The sequence below is a fragment of the Lampetra fluviatilis genome, chromosome 1 (genome assembly GCF_964198595.1).
Source record: "Lampetra fluviatilis chromosome 1, kcLamFluv1.1, whole genome shotgun sequence".
Taxonomy (NCBI): Eukaryota; Metazoa; Chordata; class Hyperoartia; order Petromyzontiformes; family Petromyzontidae; genus Lampetra; species Lampetra fluviatilis.
Genome location: NC_136275.1, coordinates 23,526,501 through 23,547,910, shown reverse-complemented (window position 1 = coordinate 23,547,910; position 21,410 = coordinate 23,526,501). Strand labels below are relative to the sequence as shown.

Genomic DNA, 21,410 nt, shown 5'->3' with positions numbered 1-21,410 from the left:
TTACCAATATCCAGGATGGTCATGTCTATGCGTCGCTTCTCGGTGGCAGCCCCAACAGTCTGGAACGATATCCCTCTGCACATTCGCAGCATCACCTCAATCGCCTCCTTCAAGAGAAACTTAAAAACTCACCTCTACAATCATGCTTTCGAACTCCGCGCCTCTGAGTTGCGGCCACTACGTTTGCAAATTTGCGCGCGTTACATATTGAACTATTATTATTATTTATTATTATAGTACAGAGTTAGACTGATGGCCTTAATCTAAGTTGTCTTGTGGTTGTTGTTGTTGTTGTTTAACTTGCATCCCACTGGGATTTTTGCACACAGCGTTGGTGTACGGTATTTTTTCTGCAATATTTTACTGTTTTTTCTTGGATTTTCTGTTTGCACTCAGTCACATATTCACTTTAAGATGTTTTTTGTTCATGTTTTTGTTTTTTGTTTGTTGCGGTTGCACCCGAATCAAAAGCCGAATGGCTCACAGGGCTATACCTAATAAATGAACTTGAACTTGAACCACACGTGTCGCAAGGATGGGAGGCGATGGGCGAGGCTTGCTGATATCGGCATCCCCCACGTGACACTGGGGAGTGGCTTGTAGTAGGGGTTTCCAGCTTTCGGGAAGCACAATGTTGGGATGGTTACCATTTTAAAATGGGCCAGAGTAATTGTCCACAAAACAGTAAATTACACATGTTTAGCCGTTTAATCGACGTTAAACAACGAATCGCCAGAGCTCTACATGTAAGGAAATTGGTGTGTTTCTAAGATTCATTGCAGTAACCCTTAGAGCCAAACACTAGGGGGCGTCCTTTAACGCGGATGAATTTTTTTGGCAATGCTTCAATGCAAGTAAACAGACATCGATTTGTGCATTTTTTTTAAACTCTCCGAATATAACAGATGCCATTAAAAACATTCATGTTCAGTGACGTAACATGGACTATTAATAGAACAATTATTTGATCGTAAAATATTGCAATAATACTTTTGCCATTTGCGCATTATAGTTATAGATTCCCCCATATTTGCTCATTAATAACGTCATATGTTCTATTTTAACGTACCCGGAGGGAAGGCATATATTCGAGTAATACCGTAAATGGACCCCTTATATGAAGTTGTTCATTCCGTTAAAGGAAGATACGAGACACACACAGCCAATACTATATCTGTTTTAGATTCACTGTGTTGTACTCAGGCTGCGTATCGTGTGCTGTAGACAAGTTTACAGCGATGACAAAGCCAAAACAATAACACTACAGTGCTATTATTTAACATCAAAGCCGCATTGTTAAATTTGCATTTCCATAGCGCCCTCTCCTGATAGCAGACGTTTGTGCAACGTTATTTTAGCAATTTTTGTGATTTCTCATGTTACACAGTTGTTTTTTTTATTATTCATATTCACTTAATTGCTGTAATTAATTTTCTGATAATTGGTTTTTTACCCTTTTATCTGGCAACAAAACTGACACCTTTTTTAATTTTCTGTTTGGCTTTTGTCATTTGGGTGATCCAGTTCACTCTCCTGGTTTATTGAGATCTCACCTCGTTAAATGATCAAACTTGGCTTGATGAGATCCACACTGGAGTCGCCTGACGTCTCTCAACGAGGTGGTGGCCACGAGACTCGAAAAAGGACCAAATTTGTGGCTGTTACATGCTGAGAGCCGCTCCATGTTATCCTATGAAGAGTGGAGATTTTTAAAGATGCAACGGTGGCATTCTGTCCTGCCGCCAGGGAATAAGAATTGAGATAGGAATTAATAATTAATTTTTACAGAAGCAAATTCGAAGTGTCGCATTGCCATGGATCCATATATGTTTTTACATTGACATCTAATTGGGTTATTTGGGGTAGGGGGTGCGTCTTCCTCAACGACAAAAGCAACGTTTCATTTTCAATCAGCAGAGCAGTGGAATTTGCTCACGAGCATACAGGTCATGGGTTCAAATTCCAGTCAGCTCAGCCCATCATCCCCCATAGGAGCAATGAGCACAACCTGCTGAGTGTGGCTGCACCACTTGGTACAGGTGTGAAAACTTCGGTTGTTTATGTTGAAAACAAACTTGTCCTCACCATAGAAATGGAAACTTCCTCTCCTGATTTGGGACTTTTATCCCCAAAGTGGAATGATAATGCAGGTGCCACGGTGGCGGGACGTTAACTACTTCGCGTGGTATACAGGAGGTCATGGGTTCGATTCTCGACCGTGACACCTGTATATTTGGAGTTTGCATGTTCTCTCCCATGGTTGTGTGGGTATTTCTCTGGGTTCTCTGGTTTTCCCTCCGCATTTAGCAAAATGCGTTTAGAGTATTTGGCTGCTATAAATTTCCACAAGATATGCTATTTAGTTGAGCTGCCATTTGTGAAAAAACCCGCTATATTAGCTCAATGGGCCTTACCTGGTAAAATAAAATTGTTTAGTTTTACTTTGATAAGGATGAGGAATTGCGTTTACAGAGCCCTTAAGATATTTCAGCAAATCGACGAGCCTTACATTATGTCGCATCTAAATAATTCCAACGCCCTTCTGTAGTTTGAGGATGATGATTATGATGGACTGACAGTAGAGAATTGTTCATAGTATGACAGCCCATTGGGAAACTTTGTTCAGAGCAATACTGTATTATAATGTCGTTGTAATTGACCAATAGTTGTTAAGTTACCAAATGCAGTGCCGGATTATCCTCGTAGCAAAAGTAGCTACATATGCTACGGGCCCCGCACTTTCAAGGGCCCACGCTAAATGCTTTCAAGCTATCAATTCCGGTTCAGTGATTCTGCACTTGCTCTATTACTATCGTACTATACTGCCTTCAACTTTAATGAACGACTGGGTGTTTAAGGTTAGCGATTTGTCATATTATCTGGCTGTATTGAAAATAAAAAATACGATTATTTGACTCTACAAATAAAACATTTGTATTTTAAAATTTACGTCTTTTTTCATTTAGGGCCCCTTTATAACATATGCTACAGACCCCGCACGAGCTTTATCCGGCACTGGCCAAATGCAATACAATATTGCCATATGGAGATGTCAATATCCTGATTTAATATATGGAAAGTTCTATTTATTTGGTCACTACACCAACACATTTGCCTAACGCCTGCAAACATTGAAATGGCTTATTTTAACCAAGCCACAAAAACGTTTGGGTTTTAAAAACGGTTGGAGTTTTTATTATCAGTGACGAGGTTGCATTGTGAACCCTGGACCTGGAGGGCATTGCACACAGTGCACACAACAATCCACTGTTCATGAGATAAGCACACAAAACACAACAGTTCATGCAGAATGTCTGCATCAGATCCCTCCTCAACTCTTCGACGTCAGCCACACTGGGGGCTTTCCCCAACTTCCATCTCCGATAATCAAGGTTGGCTACGTACGGTGCGAAAGAAGTTTAACATACTCACGTAATGGGTTATAACAGCACCAATGTGAAAAGTATGATTCTCCACGGCGGCGCTAACGATTTCTTTATTGTACGGGACTATTGTGTACTTCTACGAGAGATCGTGAGCCCTCTTGTATCTGTGTAGGCTACAGCCAAGGGGCTGATCGCCCCGAATCCCTCCCCATGCCTCTTCCACAGCTCTATATATTCAAAAGGGGCATTGACCGAAACGTCGCCTGTTTAATTTTTTTTTTTAAAGCGGTGTTGTTTGACAAATGTGTTGAATTTCTTTTTGCAATTCATGCTTGAGCACCACTGCCAACGCAATATCACTCAATTATTCGTTTTATCTTACAGTCAGCTAAGTTCTATTCCTTACATTACCACGCCCCTCGCCGTGTTTAGCCCCGCCCCCTAGCAGAGTCCCGCTGCCCGCATCATATAACCCCGCCCCCTCAGTTACTAGCCACGCCCCTCATCACATTGCCCACGCTCCACCTTCGCTTCATCCTCAATTGCACCCCCCCCCCCTCCAGAGCCCCAACCCCATCCAGCCAGGTCCCTCCACCGCCCCCCCCACCGCCCCCCCACCCCCTGGTAGCCCCGCCCCGTACCCCACCATCCACACCCCCCCCCACGTCCCGTGGGGGGGGGGGTGCGTGACGGCGGAGTGCGGGCCAGCTTTTGTTCACTCTTCTTCCATCCTCGGCTCAGAGGAGCAGCTGAGAGAGAGGAGCTCAGCACCCTCCATGTGGAACTGAGTCCGGAGAATCCTGTCAGTGTGGCTGCTACATTCACGGTGGGTCCATCATCATCATCCTCATCTGCTGCTGCTGCACAGCACCGCTCTGCCAATCAGCATGATCATCAATGCCATCAAGTGTGCCCACCGGGCAGGAGGGCACACAGGGGCAGCTGGGGCATCATCTCGTATCTTCCCCACGAGGGCCATGACTCATTCTCTTTGTGGTTCCATTCCTTTCCTGGGTTCCGTGGTTGAGTGGTTCTTAACTTCGTATTTCCGTTGGTTCCATTAGTGTCGTGTCAATGGGTTTTCATTCAGATGTTAACTGCTTACTGAAAATGAACACTGCTATGGCCCGATTAAATCTGTGCTTTGGTAATGAGGCAAAGTGTAGCGATGGACAGTGGTTAGTTACGTGTAAGATTCAATCTAGTGGGAGAGACCCATGGGCATCGGACAACATTTAATGTTAATGCTAGTAATAGTAATCAATACATGTTACAGAAGCTAGTAAATAGGTGAACAAGTCGGGACTCTAACCTGACACTTTTGAAAACGGTGTCATTCAAAATACACACGAATTATCTTGAGGAAACAAATCGGGTGGTCATCTCCCTCAAAGAGATCGTCTCTGGGTCAGTGAGCTCTCGGCAGGTTTTTGGTTGGTGCATGACATGTTTGATCGCTTGAGTGAGTGTGTAAGAGAACTCGTGCGGCGTTGTGAAACAGCATTTACCGTTCGGTTTGACATTTCCTGCCTCCATTTACTGGTTCGGAAATTAGGAATGGGCATCGTTGCTTGAAGTGGAAATGATCGCATGTGTTACACCGGGTAATGCTGTTACTACGGTATTTGTGTGAATTAACTATTCGTATCCTAATGCAGTAAAGTTGCATGACCAACTTTGCGCAAAGCAAATACGTTTTCTCAGAAATTAGTACACCAAGAGCCATCCATTAATGTAATGACCTGGAAACGAAGCAATGGTAAACCGTTGTTTTTCTTTTTTTTTCATGACGGCCACCCCCCTCGCCACATCCGTCATGGGGTTTGTTTGACCATACTTCACCATGCTGCTCGGTGAGGGATGGTTAAGGGGACCCGTGTCTGGTATAATTTCAGATGCCACTCAACACTGATGTTAGCCATGGGGTGGAATTTAACTCCGGTGAACTAATTACTCTGCCCCTGCTCCGCCACTAATACCGGTTCCGTATTAATCGTTATACCAATAATCCTGTAATAATCAATGATCTTTTTTTGATTATCTGTCCACCTCGATAAAATGTGATAAATTTACTCCTTCAAGCGGCACTTTGTTATGAGGGTAAATGAAAATCCATGACAATTCATAATTTAAATACAATTTAGATGTATGGCAGTGTCAAAATGGAACCTCATCTCGAGATGCTGTGCGGGAACAATGGGTGGATTTATTTTGTGCTGAGGTTGAGGAATAAAGGGGAGTTTTGAACCTGGAAATGAACTTTGGAAGGGAGTGAACAGAACAGTTGTTTTGGAGCAGGGAGCTTCAGCGGAGGGGTCGTAGTGTCCGACGAGATGGGAGAGGTATGAAGGGGTTGACTCATTTGAGGATTTTGAGGACGGGGAGTGGACTCTTGAAATTCAACTGGTATTTTGGGAGCTTGAGGGGCGTTTAGCATTACCGGGTGATGTTGTCTACTCTTTATGGGTGCGGGGTGAGGAGTTTGGCAGCAACATTCGGACACCTTTAGTTTCAAGGTGACGGATTGGAAGAGGCTGTAGGGAAGAGAGTTACAATACAGTAGTTGAGTCGGGATGAGGTCACGGTTGAGGGTCTCAGCAGCAGCTGGGGTGAGGAAATTGTGGATGTAGGAGATGTTGAACTGATGGAGATATGAGGTCCGGCAGAATGTAGCTATTTAAGAAGATAATTAATCTTCAGGACCAATTACAATTACAATGTTTTCCACGTACGGTGCGAAATAAGTTCATACATACACACGTCAGAGATTAGGAGATGTACTCAAACTTTCGTCTTTTCTGCATGTTGACTCTTTGCCGATGAGGAGTGCTTCAGTTTTGACAACATTCTCCCACAACCTCTGCATACCCTTGGATGTTACATGCTTTATGCTATTCTTTACTTTATATAATCGTATATGAAGCAATTTCTCACGAAATTATCCAATAACAAGAACAATTCAACACAATCGCCCATAACATTGTTTTCAACTGAAGCACTGTATGAGGGATAATATTAGTTTGGGTCATATTTATTCGAATAAATCATTGTTTACAACTTTCTAAAATTAATACTGATGGCTTTCCAGAGACTGAGATTAAATAGGTGTGACTGGAGCTAATGTAACCATGTACTGCCCAAGGTTAATAAAAACGCATTAGGAGCCGTCCATAAATGAAATCACGCGATTTTGGCCGATTTTTGACCCCCCCCCCTCGTCACACGGCGTCACAAAAAGTCAGACCTCAAATATAACGTCACAAAGCTCTGCCCCACCCCAAAAAACACATACTGTATTTCCATTTTTAAAATAAAACATGCTTCAAATCACTTTAAACTATTGTCATTTTAGTGCGTATTTAATGTGGCGCTGCACTCTGATGTTGTAGGAGAAAACATTTATTAAAAAGGAGGCGTTGGAAAGCTGAAATTTAGCATAACATTCACTTGAAAATATTCAACGTCTAACTAAAACTGCAGATGTTCAGAATATTATATTGAAATTCTTTTATAATTATAACATATTAAAATGAATTATAACTATAAAAAAATTTCTTCAAACTTTGTAGTAGAACGAAGCAAATTGGAGAGTACAATAAAAAAAATCACACATTCATTCCACAGAATGAAAAGCCCTGGTATAATTACTAGAATCTAAATGTTTAATAAAAATCATTCAAAACATTTACAAAATGTATGCTTCTCCATTCTCCCACGGAGAAGCAAAATGCTCCTTCATGAAATAAATAAAAGGTGACCTTAGTGAATTTAAATATCAAATAGTTAATGCAAATGCATCAAAATTAGTGTTGTTATAACAATTCTATTTAATTAATATTTATTTAAAGTTGCGCATTTTGATGTGACGTCACATTTCTCAAACCCTCGTCACACATCGTCACACATAATCACAAATGTCTGACCCCCCTCCTCCCTCCCTCGGTGCGTGACGTCATTTATGGACGGCCCCTTTCTAGCGAGGAAACATTACTATCAAAGCAAGGTCAAGCAACGCAGAAAATGTTCCAATGAAGCAGATGCTGGTGTTTATATTTAGCCTCAGGTACAATCTATGAAGCATACGTTCCCCCCTCGTTACCGTTGTTGATCTGACTCAATTACGTTTCCGAATTACAAGCTCTGCCTCTGGGCCTTGCATCAAGAATGATCAAATTACTCAAAAGTAAACGCGTAGACTCGGTTGTAATGTTTGGTGCCATCAGCGAGACAGTGATCTTGCACCCTTAGGGTGTGTCTCAATGCCACTGGGTACAGGGTTTGAAGGTTGCAGGTTCAGGGCCACGTGGCAATAAACCTGACAAGTGACTCGTTGAAAATGCACAGGACTTTCCTCACCAGCGGTGGTAAAGCTGGGTGATAACGACGCCCAGCCCTTAAGGCTCATATTCGTGAGATGAGGGTAAGGACCTTGCATGGGCCCTGTAAAAAAAGTCCATCTTCGATTGCTTCATAAAATATATGCCCCTCCTAGTGATTAGGGGCCATGTTCGGCACATTGGGTGGTTTTCAGCCTGTTTGTTTATGTGTAGCCAATTTTCACGGCCGCCTGCCAGGTTACTTTCTTTTCTGTGTCATGCCGAACAATGAACCACCACTGTGAAGGTGTGACAGATTTCTGTAGAATATTTTATTTATTTATCCTCCTCACCAAAGGTTGACGTGGATACAATGAGCAAATAATTTGGTGAAGATGCGTTGGCAGCATCACCAAATGAAAGATAGACATTTAAACAGAACAACGCAACACATTCGTCACAAACACCGCATTAAAAGAAAAAAAGAACATTAATCATAGGTGACGTTTTGGACAATGGTCTGCACAGCACATAGAGAGGGCCAGAGAGATTGAGTTAATAAAGGTTGGAGACTGCACTTAACAACATGGGGCCTGATGAATAATACATTTAAAAAATGTGTCTGGTGACCAGATTTGAATTAGGCATATGAGTAACATACAAACACTTCACAAATAAAAATATTTATACTCAATAAACTAATCTATATATATAAAAGGTAACTTTGTGAATATGTGTGTCTCTTCAAAATCTTTAGCATACTGCCCGACATGCAACAAACTTGAAATTTGGCATGTGGGTATCTTCCAGACTGTTCACAATGCAAAAAGTATAAAAATAGACTTTTGTAATTTGGGAGGGGGGGGGGGTGCAATAATGAATATATATTGAGCATCACATCTGTGATGTCACCCGCATGCGGCAGCGTTATGCAGGGTGCCTGCTGACGTCACGCACCCCCACCCCACCCTCCGCGTAGGCCGTGTATTAATCCAAGACAATAATCCATGTCCCGGGCGAAGCCGGGTAGTAAAGCTAGTTTATAATAAAAGTTGCTGGCACATTGCATTTTGCATTGTGCCATTAACATTTGATATTTTTAAATATTAGTGAGTTTTGTGCGCATGTGTGCCAGCTTGGAATTCTCCTGCCTTGTGCACATAATCAACATCCATTCCGTAATGCATCTGGGAATCCAGAGGATCACAGCTGGCAACGACCAGCGTAACATGCGAGTGTGCCACACTAGTTGCAAGTTAGGCATGACCATTTTAGGGCTGACCATCAAAGCGTCTGAGGTCGTTGCGCCTGACAACTGGGTGTGACTTGAGCAGTTGTTCAATTGTTTAAAGGCCCTCACGTGTCAAATGTGGATATGAATTTAGATCTTAGACACGAAACTTGGCACTCGTGACTGAATAAAAAAAGGTAACAGGAATATAATCGCTATAATAAACTGATGGGCATTTCATCGTTGACGCTGATACAGTACTTGTTTCTAAGAGTGGCAAATTAATCAGAGGCATGTCTTAATATAATTCAACTATGCTGTTAATTTATACTTTTTTAAAGTTCTACTTGGTTGTTAACTTAATACAACACCAATTCCGAATGACCGTCGGTATACATAGGAAGAAAAGGCTCTGAACATAAGTTTAATATTGATTTGGAGCTTTCGTGACTGCAATGATTAATAATCTTAGTTTTTTTCGGTAAAGTCACGTAGGTAAAAATTAATAAGAAAATAAAATAATAATAATAAATGAAAATAACTCAATTTAATCACGACGTTTCGGAGGCAACACAAGTCTCCGTCTTCAGGTGGGACAGTCACAGCCAAATTTACTGTATCAAGTGAAGTATTTCGGTTAAAGTCACGTAGATAGAGAGAACCAAAGAACAAGTTTAATAGTCATTTGGTTTCAATGATGATTCATTTTGCAGGAAACTCAGAAAGTGTGGTTCGCAGAAATAGATTTGTGTACGCTTTAAAAAAAATCCTCACCACCATGGCCAGACTGAACATCACACGTACGTACATACGGACGCACGCGCGGTGGGTAATTAGGGTTTTTATGCGGCCTCGGAGTCGCTTGCAGAGCAATGTGGCCATATGTGCAGGGAGCACTGGGCGCGAGAGATGGGAATGCACCGAGTGTTCCAGCCACTGCAATGACAATTGGGGAGGTGTCGTTCCACTCCGCCAAGCGCGTTCGAAGACTCCACGATTAAACTTTTATGAGCCCCCCGCCCCCTCCCCCCAACCCCATCTCTCTTCCCCCTAACCCCTCCCCCCAACCAGCCCCCTCCCCCCCCATCGCCACTGTTTTATTTGAAATGTATATGGTGTTAAAATAATTTAGCAATTTCCATGTGAGTTTAATAGAGCATTATTTATATAATACTACATTTACGTATTGATTATATATCTGCATTTCGAATGGAATCATTGAGCTGCCTGCTGTTTTTTGTTGAACTCTTTCGCGATTTTTTTGTCAATGAAGGACAGGAGACAACATTAGAAATCATTGGCGGCAAAAAAAAATAGTTTCAAATCATACATTGGCTGCATTTGTTTTTTTTTAAATGAGAGATAGCTCCCTGGGTTGCATCCATGCGATCGCGTAACGTGGTTGGTTGTGCCGCTAAATTGTAGCAATTACTCAAATAACTGAAAGCTCACCCGAGCTTATGACCAAGAGATACAAATACATAGCCCGCTCTTGCTAAGAGAAGAGTGTCACACAATGTTTAGAGCCCACAAATTTGGACAGGGATAAGCGTGCCCTCTGAAGGACAGCACGCTTTTGTAAATGCACACTCGGGTGCTCAGCGGGCAGGGCTGTGATTGCAGTTACAGGCAAGTGACCCATGACCTCGAAGACCAGCTGGCATCCTCAGTGCCTAACCCAGCCACCCCAATTTGGAGAATGTTTTACTTTCTCTGCACAATGCGTCACTAATGGACAAGAGCAACTGGATAATGCCTTGGACTTCTTCGAGTTATTACGTGTACCTAATCGACGTGTGCATGCATTAACCGGGAAATTACGTAATTCCGTGTCCTCAATATGAAGTGGTAGCACCAACTGGTGTTCGTCGATGTGAGTACAATTTGGACAAACCCCCTCCCCCCTTTAGCCAGCGTGTGGCATTCTTGTTTGCCTCTGGTAGCCCAGTCATAATCTCATTGAGTTCATCAATCAAAGCCTCTATCTGGAGTTCTTTGGTAATTATTTATTTTTGATCTGCCGTTATCTTGACACATGTTGGATGTTTGGCTTTATAAACAAGTACTACTTTCTCATTTCATTAAAAAAAAATTTTTTGTGTTTAGTTTGTTGCCCTTCCCCCGCACCTCCGATTAGCAAGGTTTGCTACCTACTGTGTGACAAGTTCAACATACATACAACTACAATGTTTAGTGGTTCACTAAATATTCCATTGACTGTAACCCGTTACTAGTCATATAGGCCTAGGCATTGTATACATTAGGCATTTTAGGCCTAATACTATTTTTACATTTTAACAGTTTGCCGCTTATTATGATTGTTGTCAATTCACACCTTAAATATGTGATTCAGGGCCCAAGAGGGCATACCTGTGATTGCCATGTCGTGCAGAGTAGCAAGAAAAAGAGTAAAATAGTAGAAGCAACTTTGTAAATTGTAACCTTAACATTATATTAAAAAAGTGCCTGAAAGTGGGGGGAAATGTAAAAAAACCTCGAACAATTTATCTGATAGAATAAAAGGTGTGTTGATAAAGAGGATAAATTGAAGATGCTCAATGAAGATTTAACTCGCACAACTCTGTCAAAAAAAGATTAGAAACAACACAAATACCTTGCCTTACTCAGAATCATGAACACTTCGTCGACTTTAAATGGAACAGATTGATATTTAAAGGTTAAAACGGAGCAAACTCGCTTTCAAAAAAATTACTGCCGTTGACATTGAGTAAAATTACCTTGCGGTGTCTGTATTCCTCGTGGCCTCAATCGTCGAAGTGACAGGTACTAAACACATGTTAATTGGTGAATTGTACATTCTCTCCAGATGTAGATTAAAATAAATGTCAGAGGATAGAAAAAAAACCCAGCATAGAACATTTTAAAAGGGCAACTATTCTGCCAAAGACCCGTGTCCCATCAACTCGTAAATGTCGTGTAGTTCTAAATGATTGAATAGACATTTTCAGGCAGAAATCCAACCAATGCGTAATTAATTGTGTGAAAATGCGTCCGTTGGCACAGCAGATGCTGGCACTTCCCTTTCAGGGCTTCTGATTAACCTGGTGGATAAAGGGATGGGTATGGATAATATTAGGTTTTGAAATAAAAGACTTTGCTTTTAATTAATGAGCCTTTGGCCCCTGAAATCTCGCCATGGCTAGTCTACCGTATAAATGTGTCTGATTCAAGGTGATTATGCTTTTGATGTGTTTCAATGTGTTCATCCATTTAATGTTATACTCCTTTTTGGTAAATTTTATGGCATCAGATAATTAAATATAAAGTACCTGCAAGTTTGAAGAAACGAGGAAAAGCCTACTTTTTTTTTTAGACGCCCCACATTAAGTTTCCAAATTCATGTAAAGTAAGATGCAGCTCAAAAATACAAATAACGTTTACCGTCTTGGCACAAAGCTGGTGATCCATATTGTTTAAAATGAATATTAATCTCTATTATTGCAAACAAACAAAGCATTTGCATTTAGTCAGGGGCGCACTTGTGATGTCACTGCTGTGCCACTCCTTTACCTTCTAACACGTCACAAACGGTGATGTTGTTAGGGCACTTAAGGTGTAATCTTGTGTTTTCTTTGTTGCCGTATTTGATACACAACGTGATGCGTGTTTGCTAAACTACCGCATGAAGCATCTGGGAGGCGTATCCATATACTATGCATGATGACGCAGTCTTGCCGATCACTGGAGGTGCGCTTCATGAGATTCACTTCATAATATTGATATTGTGTGGATTATTGAAGCTTATGGCAAATGTCTCACAATCGACGTATTAAATTTGTAGATCTCGTATGTAATCGACTCAAGTGATCACTGCAGCTGTTCGTGGTGCTACATTCTCCACAATGTGAACAACATAAATAAACAATTCTTGAAACGCATCGTTGACCCTTAACCGTAACGTTTCATCGAAGTGCCTTGCGGTGGGAATGGTGGGCGGATAGTTACACCCATATTGTTTACTGTATCGGAAATTTAAGTGATATTTATTAGCAGTAACTTCCCCCTGTGTGCAATGATTTTCCCGATGTACAATGCAGTACAGTACTTATAAAGTTATGCAACAACATTAGGTTTTATGAGGAGGTCTACTGAGAGCACAAAGTCCAGTGGGATAAAAAAAAACCTTTCTATGATCATGCTGCTACATCAGTCCCTCGTTCCTTCCTCTCCCATCTGCTCCTGCTCGAGTGTGATTAAGTGTGTCGTCTCATCCCAGAGACTGCAGTGATCGGCCATCATGGAGCAGAGCAAGGTGACCTCGCTGCTGGACGACAAGGTGGGCTTGGCGGACATGGTGCTGCTGGATCCCCTCAGCGAAGAGTCCTTCCTCGAAAACCTCAAGGAACGCTTCAAGCACAACGAGTTCTACGTACGTGCGACCCCCACCACTTCACTGCGTCCCACCCCCTTCCTAGCACACTTCGGCGTAAAACATAAATGTGGTGGCTCGGGGGGGTAGAAAGAACAGGGAGCTCTGGGAATATGCTAAGCCATTCCGGCTTATCAAAAATATACTTTTTTTAAATGTGTTTTTTTGTGTGCGAATAACAGCCCATCACAATGCACGAGCGATAGGGTAAAAGGGGGTACAGGTATTTCACGGATGACAAGCCCGAGGGGAAAAGGGGAGGGAAGAGCGATTGGGCTCACTGCTCCCCTACTCACGGAGAGAATATACTCGAACAGAAATCAAACGTAATCCTTTTAAGTAGTGAGATCAAATGGTCTTAGCTAAATTACTATTCCCCCCCCCCCCCCAGCTTAATGAATGAGCCTTTGGCCCCTCAAATCTCATCATGTCCTGTCTACCATATAAATGTATCTGATTCAAGGTGATTATGCTGTTGATGTGTTTTAATGTGTTTATGCCACAAGACACACACTTGCTTGCATGTATACACATGTCTAAAGCACACCTTTCACACTTTCTGTTGTATCGGCGGCAACGGTGGTTCTGCATCGCCATGCACTTGCCTCACACATTTTAGTTGTGGTTGTTTTTGGGATGGAGTGGTTGGGGCAATGATGGACGGCACTTCGCTGTGCGCCTGCAAGTTCCCGGTCACGGCTAGCATCGGTGGCAAGATTTATTTTGAACAAGTCCTAAGTCTTTAATTCTAGATTTGAAGCTTTCGTGACTGCAAGGATTCATATTCTTAGGTTTTTTCGGTAAAGTCACGTAGGCAAAAAATTAAAATTAAAATTAATAAAAGTAAAATAAAAATAAAAAATCACGACGTTTCGGAGACAACACAAGCTTCCCATAAGGTTAAGTAGCGGTATACATGTTATTTACGATGCAACAGTATTGCTAATCGCTGCATTCATTTTCCTCCGTCCCATGTGTCTAGCCCCGTCTGTTAACCATGGGTGAAAAACCATAATTCACCTCTTCAGATAATTGCATATGTTATTGGTCTCGGCTACTCACGGAGCACGTTGTACAGACCTCGCTCAAATCCTTGAAAGCCCAGACTGATGATTGCATAGTTTTCTGCTCTTTGACATTTCATGGTATGAATTAGAAGTCATAAACATGAATACGTAGTTTGAATATCGATCTATTTGACACACCTCCCACAGAGTGCAAAGGTGCTTAGATACGTGTGACAAGACATACAGACCTCACAAGAATGTACACCCTTTGTATTGTTGTCCGTTAAAGGTAACAAGAATCATGAGAACATTTGAATACATTATTGTTTCTTTTTTTAAGAGGTGGTATGAATGTAAATCAAAGGTGAAAGTGAGATAACGTGTAGTCCATAACAGGATCGGCCACTGCATAGAAGCCCCGCGGTTGTATGTGTGCGTGCGTGCATGTGTGCTGTCAGTGGAGTGGTAATAGGACACAGATTGACCACTAGACTTCTACAGTTTTAAAAGCGCTCGAGTCTGGAAAGCTCTGTAAACGCAAACCAGATGTTGCTTGGAAATGGGAATGTTCTGCCCGAAGGCATGTTTTTTGTGACAAAAATACAATGACAAAATAATCTTATAATAGTGTATGTGTTTTACGTGTAAGGGGCATGCATATATATATTTTTGTAAGTTAAATATTTGTTGTTGTTGCCAAAAGTGAATTGAAAATTGTTGCTGATCCGCAATCAAGTTTGTATTTATCTCAAGTCGATATCGAAATGAGCTGCACATCTCTCTCGCTTCTCATCATTAATTTGTGTGTGATTGAAGGAATGATGAAGTAACAGAAATAGGAACATGTTTGCAGTTGTTGGAGCACTAACTTTATTATTATTTAATATATATAATTAATTGAAGGTGGGCGGGTTACCAGCCCCTCGTACCCATCCAGAGCCCCCTTTTGGCCGCTGTGGTGGTCACAAACGCCATGAGGGGAAAGGCCAATAGGAATTGGCCTTACCCCCACAGCACTGTCCACGACAGCGTTGCCCATCCAGCACCACGAGGAGGTAGGGGGTTGTTTTGCCAGACAACACAGAGACGTACAGAGAGAGACACACAACATAGACACACAGAGACCCAATGCCTCTTTGTCGTGGCCTTAAATAGAGAGGGGGGGGGGGGGGACAGAGAGAGAGGTGGGTCTGCTGGAGCAGAGAAATTAGCATGTCAATGAGAGAGTTGTGTGGAAATCCACCCTGAAGCGGCCGGGGGAGAGAATTTAGCATGTCAATGAGAGAGCTGTGTGGAAATCCACACAGCTCTCTCATGGGAATGTGTTTTGTCTCTCTCTCAAATTTAGTTCTACCTGATGACAACTGCTTGTGTTGCAATCGAAACGTCGTATTCTATTATTTAACTTATTTTCTTTCTACGTGACTTTACCGAAAGAACAAAAGAGTAATTCCTGCAGTCACGAAAGCTTCAAATCAAGTTTAATATAATAATCCATAGTTTTAGAAAATACAGTGATCAGACATGATTTTTCAGCAAAGCATTGCACGCCTTCTTTGAACACCTAGTGGCTATGCTTATAAAAGGTACAGGACACTTGAATTACCATGCATTTCTCCCTCTGCTGACAGACGTACATTGGGAACGTGGTCCTGTCGGTGAACCCTTACAAGCCGCTGACTATCTACTCCGCGGAGAAAGTGGAGGAGTATCGCAACCGGAACATCTACGAGCTCAGCCCCCATGTGTGAGCATCCTCGACTGTGCCTCTCATAGTCTCACAGGCACTGGGGGCTATTGTCTACAAGTGTCTTGTTTCACTATTATTTTCATCATCTGTCTGCTGTACTAAGCCATATGCCGTGATTATTGTTATTTAGAGTTTAAAAATGCTTATATTGAGAAGGTAAAATGCGACGTAGGTGGTTGCATTTTTTAGGTTGAAAAACGCACGTCTCTTGAATTAATTACTCCTTATAAAAGTAAAATTGTCAATTCTACACTCTTCTACTGGGAGCACAATAACATGTCTGGCAAGGGAATTATTTGCAGATAATGATAAACACCACCAATGAATTTATATCATCCAATCATTGTAAGATAAACATTTTGGTGGATTAATGTGGGGATTTCCGGATAAAAAGGCATGTAGTCTCTTCAAAGACTTTCTTTGCATTGAGTTAGACAAAACATAGTCACACCAGACTAATTAAAAGATGAAAGGCAAAGCATTTGTGTGGTGCTGCTGTTTGCTGCTATAAATGTCCAAATAATAAGCCAATTTGTTGAGCTATCATTTGTGGCCAGTTCGCTTTTGACAAATATGTTGGCTTTGTTTGGTAGGATGGGGATGGTTTAGTTTCATTTGTATGTGTTTGGGTTATTTGTTTACCTTTCTTGTACTTTGCACTGTTATCATGTTTTTGTACTGTTTGATGTTGTAACATTCTTACCCGCCCCGACTGGACATCTGTGAAGAAGAGCGTTATAGCTCATCAGATTCCTCCAGTATAAAGTAATATTCAGGTTCTGATACGTGTAGTCTTGTATAAATGTTACATGTGTGGTTTGTAATTATTTCTCGTGTAGCAACAGAACAATATAACGCGTAGTCTTGAATCTCGGTGCCGTAATGTATGCGCAGGTGGTTGCAGGGAGTTGTGATATTACGAAAGTGTTGGGGGTAAATATTCACACGTGCTGTATACCAGACTTGCTGTAGATGCTATTATTTTAGTAAATTCTGCATATGCTCTTTGGGAAAAGGTTGATGAAAAAAATAGTTTTTTAATGATCAAAGCTAGTTGGTTAAAACATTGCATCATTGGCCACAATGTATATGTATTATTTTGAAACGAACAATGCAATGGAACATGGGATATTCCTATATGAAAAGTGATACCATTGCACTGCAGCACTAAGACCAACACAAAGCTTGCACCAGTGGTACTCATCACGAGGTATTTATTCACATGTATTCAATCTGGTTACTTGTACATCCTAAGCGTTAAACAAGGTTGTGTTTTCACGTTTTTATTGACATACGTTTAAGGTCAGGATTCGACAGCAGACTGCATAGTTGAAAGAACGAAGAAAAAAAAATCAAATTCCTTCGCTAATTACAACCATGTGTAGAGTCCCACAGGGGTTGGTCGTTTGCTTGCAAGGTAATGTGTTTATCGCAGAAAAGTTCACGGAGCTTTTTAAAATTCTTGACGCCACCTCCTTGTTTTTTTTTTTAAGTTGACTCCATAGCAAAATTGGCATGCTTCCCCCACGGATCAGAATCCATGATTTTAGCACTTTATCTATCACCTTTTTCGTCTTCTTTGTCACTGAAGAAATCACGTGTCTGAAAACCAACGCTTCCACTTCAAAGCCATGCCATTCAATTTCCCAACTACAGCGGCGTGCACAGCCGGGACAACAAACACACGAACAGCATAGTCCTGTTTGCATTTTCATTGGGTGGCAGCACTGCTGAAAAACGTAAATTCTGAATGCCTCTCTTGTATGGTAGACACAGAGGAACTGACAAGGACATAAAAGACACAATGCCCAACAAACATCACCTTCAAATAATCTCAACATAATATCGAGTTTCTCCAGAAAAACCTTAACGTTCTGTTCCCCTTGCTGTGTTGTTGATAGAGGCCTTTGAGCATTGTTATTGTGTGCACTTTTTACCTCCTGGTCTCTGCATTTTTAAGTAGCTCACACACACACTTCTAATGTAGCTCAAGTTCAGTTCACATGGGATATCCTCTACAGTTCTCTATCAAGAAATATCTCTTTACCCCTGGACCACAGCCACAAGCCTTGCTCTGTGGAAGACTCAAAATCCCATAAAAAGTCACGTTTCAAACCAATTGACATGGCCTGGTAATGACCTCCTAAGCTGGCAAACTGACAATGTGGGGATTCTTGGTGGTTCATTTCTGCGTTGGTTTACATATTAAGTGTTTTATTAGATGAAGTGTGTTCACATGTAAAGGGACTTCTTCATCTGCTGTTGCTCCTGAGAGCTGAAGAGGTTAAATATTTTTATTTTATTTTACCAGGTAAGGCCCACTGAGCTATAAAGCTCTTTTACAGAAGAAACTTGGCCAGAAATGATAGCATTGTGAAGTGCCTTATTATATGGAAATTTATAGCAGCCAATACTCTCAATGCCATAATGTTATTTAGTCATTTTAGAAACTGTTAATGTACGTGTAAAGCGTATATTTACTTGTTCTGTCTGAAAGTGAATGGATGTTTCTTTTTCTCACTGATTGTGTGAGGATTTTGGAATTGTATAACACCAAGACTATCAATTAAATGCACAAAGAGCATGTACCCATGGGCTCTGGCAACACATTCACCACTCCACGAGCCTGCATACGCTTCATGCTGAGCTAAGCGAAGGTTTCACCCAGTGCCTTTCTTGAGGTAGCTAGATTTAGTTCCAGCATGACTGAATGAGTGACTTTACAGAGGGCCGCAATTGGTCTTTTTCACGGGGAAATCACTGAACAGCAACGTGGACATCAAATGTGAAATTGTGCAGTGCTCATAATCGATGGTGATCCAGAGCCAGTGATAGAATTCCACAGTCCTCTGACGGAATTAGTCTTTTCATGAGACAATCATTTCTGACTCTCCACAAAGTAGTTCTAGATTTGAAGCTTTCGTGACTGCAAGGATTAATACTCTTTGGATTTTTTTCCGGTAAAGTCACGTAGGTAAAAAATTCAATAAAATAAATGAAAACAACTAAATTAAATCACGACGTTTCGGGCGCAACACAAGCGTCCTTCTTCAGGTGGGGACAACGTAGCGAAAGCACAACTGCTTAAGTGTGTCTAAGAGATGGCTGTGACGAGGAATTATATAGTCGCGGGGGATGTAGGGAGGGGGCCATGGTGAGTGTGTGGGCGGGCTGTGGACTGGGAGGCAACGATGTGAGGAACGGGGAGGGCGCTGGGAGCAAACGCATGGAGCTCAAACTGAAGCCTTGTGACGCAGGGGGCGGAAGTAGATAAGAAAGCTAAGATTAAGCAGCCTTTTGTTATGCTGCCAGGGGGGTGGGGTAAATTATAATGCGCAAGATTAAAAAAACAACGTGTGGTAATGGTGATGGTAGTGTGTGAAGCTGGGGGTAACAGACTGGGAATATGGATATGATTATGAAAATAAATCTAAACTGGCTGTTTAGCAGTAAACTGCACGGCAGCTAAAGTTGAACTTGGTTAATTACATCCTTCCAATGATTGCTCAATTGAATCCATCATCTCGGTTGAAGTTATGTATATGTTTGTATATCTGGAAAATTAGAAAGGCACAAGCTAAACTTGCATGCTCGAAATAACGTGTGGCAATGGTGATGGTAGTGTGTAAAGCTGGGAGTGGAAAACTGGGAATATGGATATGAATATGAAAATGAATATAAACTGTCTGTCTAGCAGTAGACTGCACGGCAGCTAAAATTAAACTTGGTTAATGACATCCTTTCAATGATTGCTCAATTTGAATCCATCCTCTCGGTTGAAGTTATGTCTATGTTTGTATATCTGGATGGCTTCATGGACAAATCTTTGGTAGTATCCAGGAGGCTTGCAGAGTACCTTGGTATCGGAGAACACAATGTCATGAGAACCAGCAGTATTATAACAGTGGTCAGCTACGGCTGAATAATTCGTCCTGCCGTGCTTTAAATCCGACTTGTGCTCACGAATGCGGTCAGAAATATGTCGTTTCGTTTCCCCGATATAACAATCACCACAGGTGCAACTCAGTTTGTAGACACCAGGGTACTGTAAGTCAGGAATGACATCCTTTACGGATGGGATCCAATTACGGATCTTGTGTACTGTACTGAATCGGACCTGGATCTTGTGTTTGTTTAGAATTTTGGAAATCTTTTTGGTAACGCCTGCTATGTATGGCAACGTACATAGCAGAGAGTATCTACACAAAGTGCTTATCATTGTATTCAACCCAGAATGATGATGGGTTGGCTCGACCCGTGACCTGGATTTGAACTCTTATCCTTCCAAGTGACAGCCATGCACTTTAACCGCAGTGCCACTTGGCTCGATGGGCTTGTCCATTAGTTGAGTAAATACCTGTGCTCCCTCCTTTGGCCGCCACTACATGACCGTCTCGATCATTGGCCGCCATCTCTACTAGGGATATGTACTACCCAAGCCTACTGACATTTCTTAGCAGTCAATATTATGCATTTGATTTACGTTTGTAGTCATTTATTTTCATTGTTATTGTATAGATTGGATCAGGGAAACGAAAAGACTGAATATAAATGGATAAGTTGTTCACCATCTCAGGTAGCCATTAGAATAACCAATGGCAATAGAATGACATATTATGGCACAAAGGAGACTGATTGGTTAGAGCTGTAAAGTGACAGTTTGGAATATTCTCAGTATTTGTGTTACATAGCAGAGCCTCATATATGTATTTTGAACTTATTTTGCACCATATGTAGTCAACCGTGCTAATCGGAGGTGCAGGGGAAGGACAACAAACTAAACACAAAGAGTAGTTCTAAAGAAATTAGTTTTCAATCCAGGTTTAAAAGTGCATAGCTCCAGTGGCTTCCTAATATCGGAAGCAAGAGCGTTCCAGATGGCCACAGAAGTACATCTGAAAGAGCGCGATGCAGTGACCGTCTTTGTTCGATGGCCGGCCAAAAGCTGCTGCTGCGAGGATGACCGGAGTTCGCGTGATGGTTTTATGCTCCTTGACGAGATCAGAAACGTATTGTGGTTCATTTATGGCGAGCACTTTGGTGAGGATGGGTGGTTGTAGGTGAGAGCAGAGGCACTTTGTCCCTGCCCCACGCCCCCCCTATCTGTGCCCATGCCCCGTGATGCCATAGTTGCGTTTGTGTGCGAGGTGTGAGAGAGTGAGTGAGGAGGGGGATCGTAATCTTCGTGGTGAACGTCTTTCGAGAACTGCGGCACAGATCACTCACGAGCAATCGTTTGTACTGAATATTTTTCACAGAACGGTAAATGGCACGTTTCACGAATAATTGCGTTACGTGTAATACGTTAATGTTTAAGCAAACTATTACTA

The 21,410-nt window shown here is 41.7% G+C and overlaps 1 protein-coding gene across 5 annotated transcripts in view; it reads left to right on the top strand.

Moving 5' to 3' along the window:
• The first annotated feature begins 4,082 nt into the window (after nt 1-4,082).
• The window catches only part of LOC144934146 (unconventional myosin-Ib-like), a 116,500-nt gene continuing 99,172 nt past the window's right edge, over nt 4,083-21,410 (top strand). For all 5 annotated transcript variants that reach the window (XM_078859668.1, XM_078859658.1, XM_078859647.1 and 2 more), the window contains exons 1-3: nt 4,083-4,212; nt 13,171-13,323; nt 15,962-16,077. In XM_078859668.1, coding sequence (XP_078715794.1) covers nt 13,192-13,323; nt 15,962-16,077 — 248 coding nt within the window. In that variant the 5' untranslated portion in view covers nt 4,083-4,212; nt 13,171-13,191. The remainder of the gene's footprint in view (nt 4,213-13,170; nt 13,324-15,961; nt 16,078-21,410) is intronic.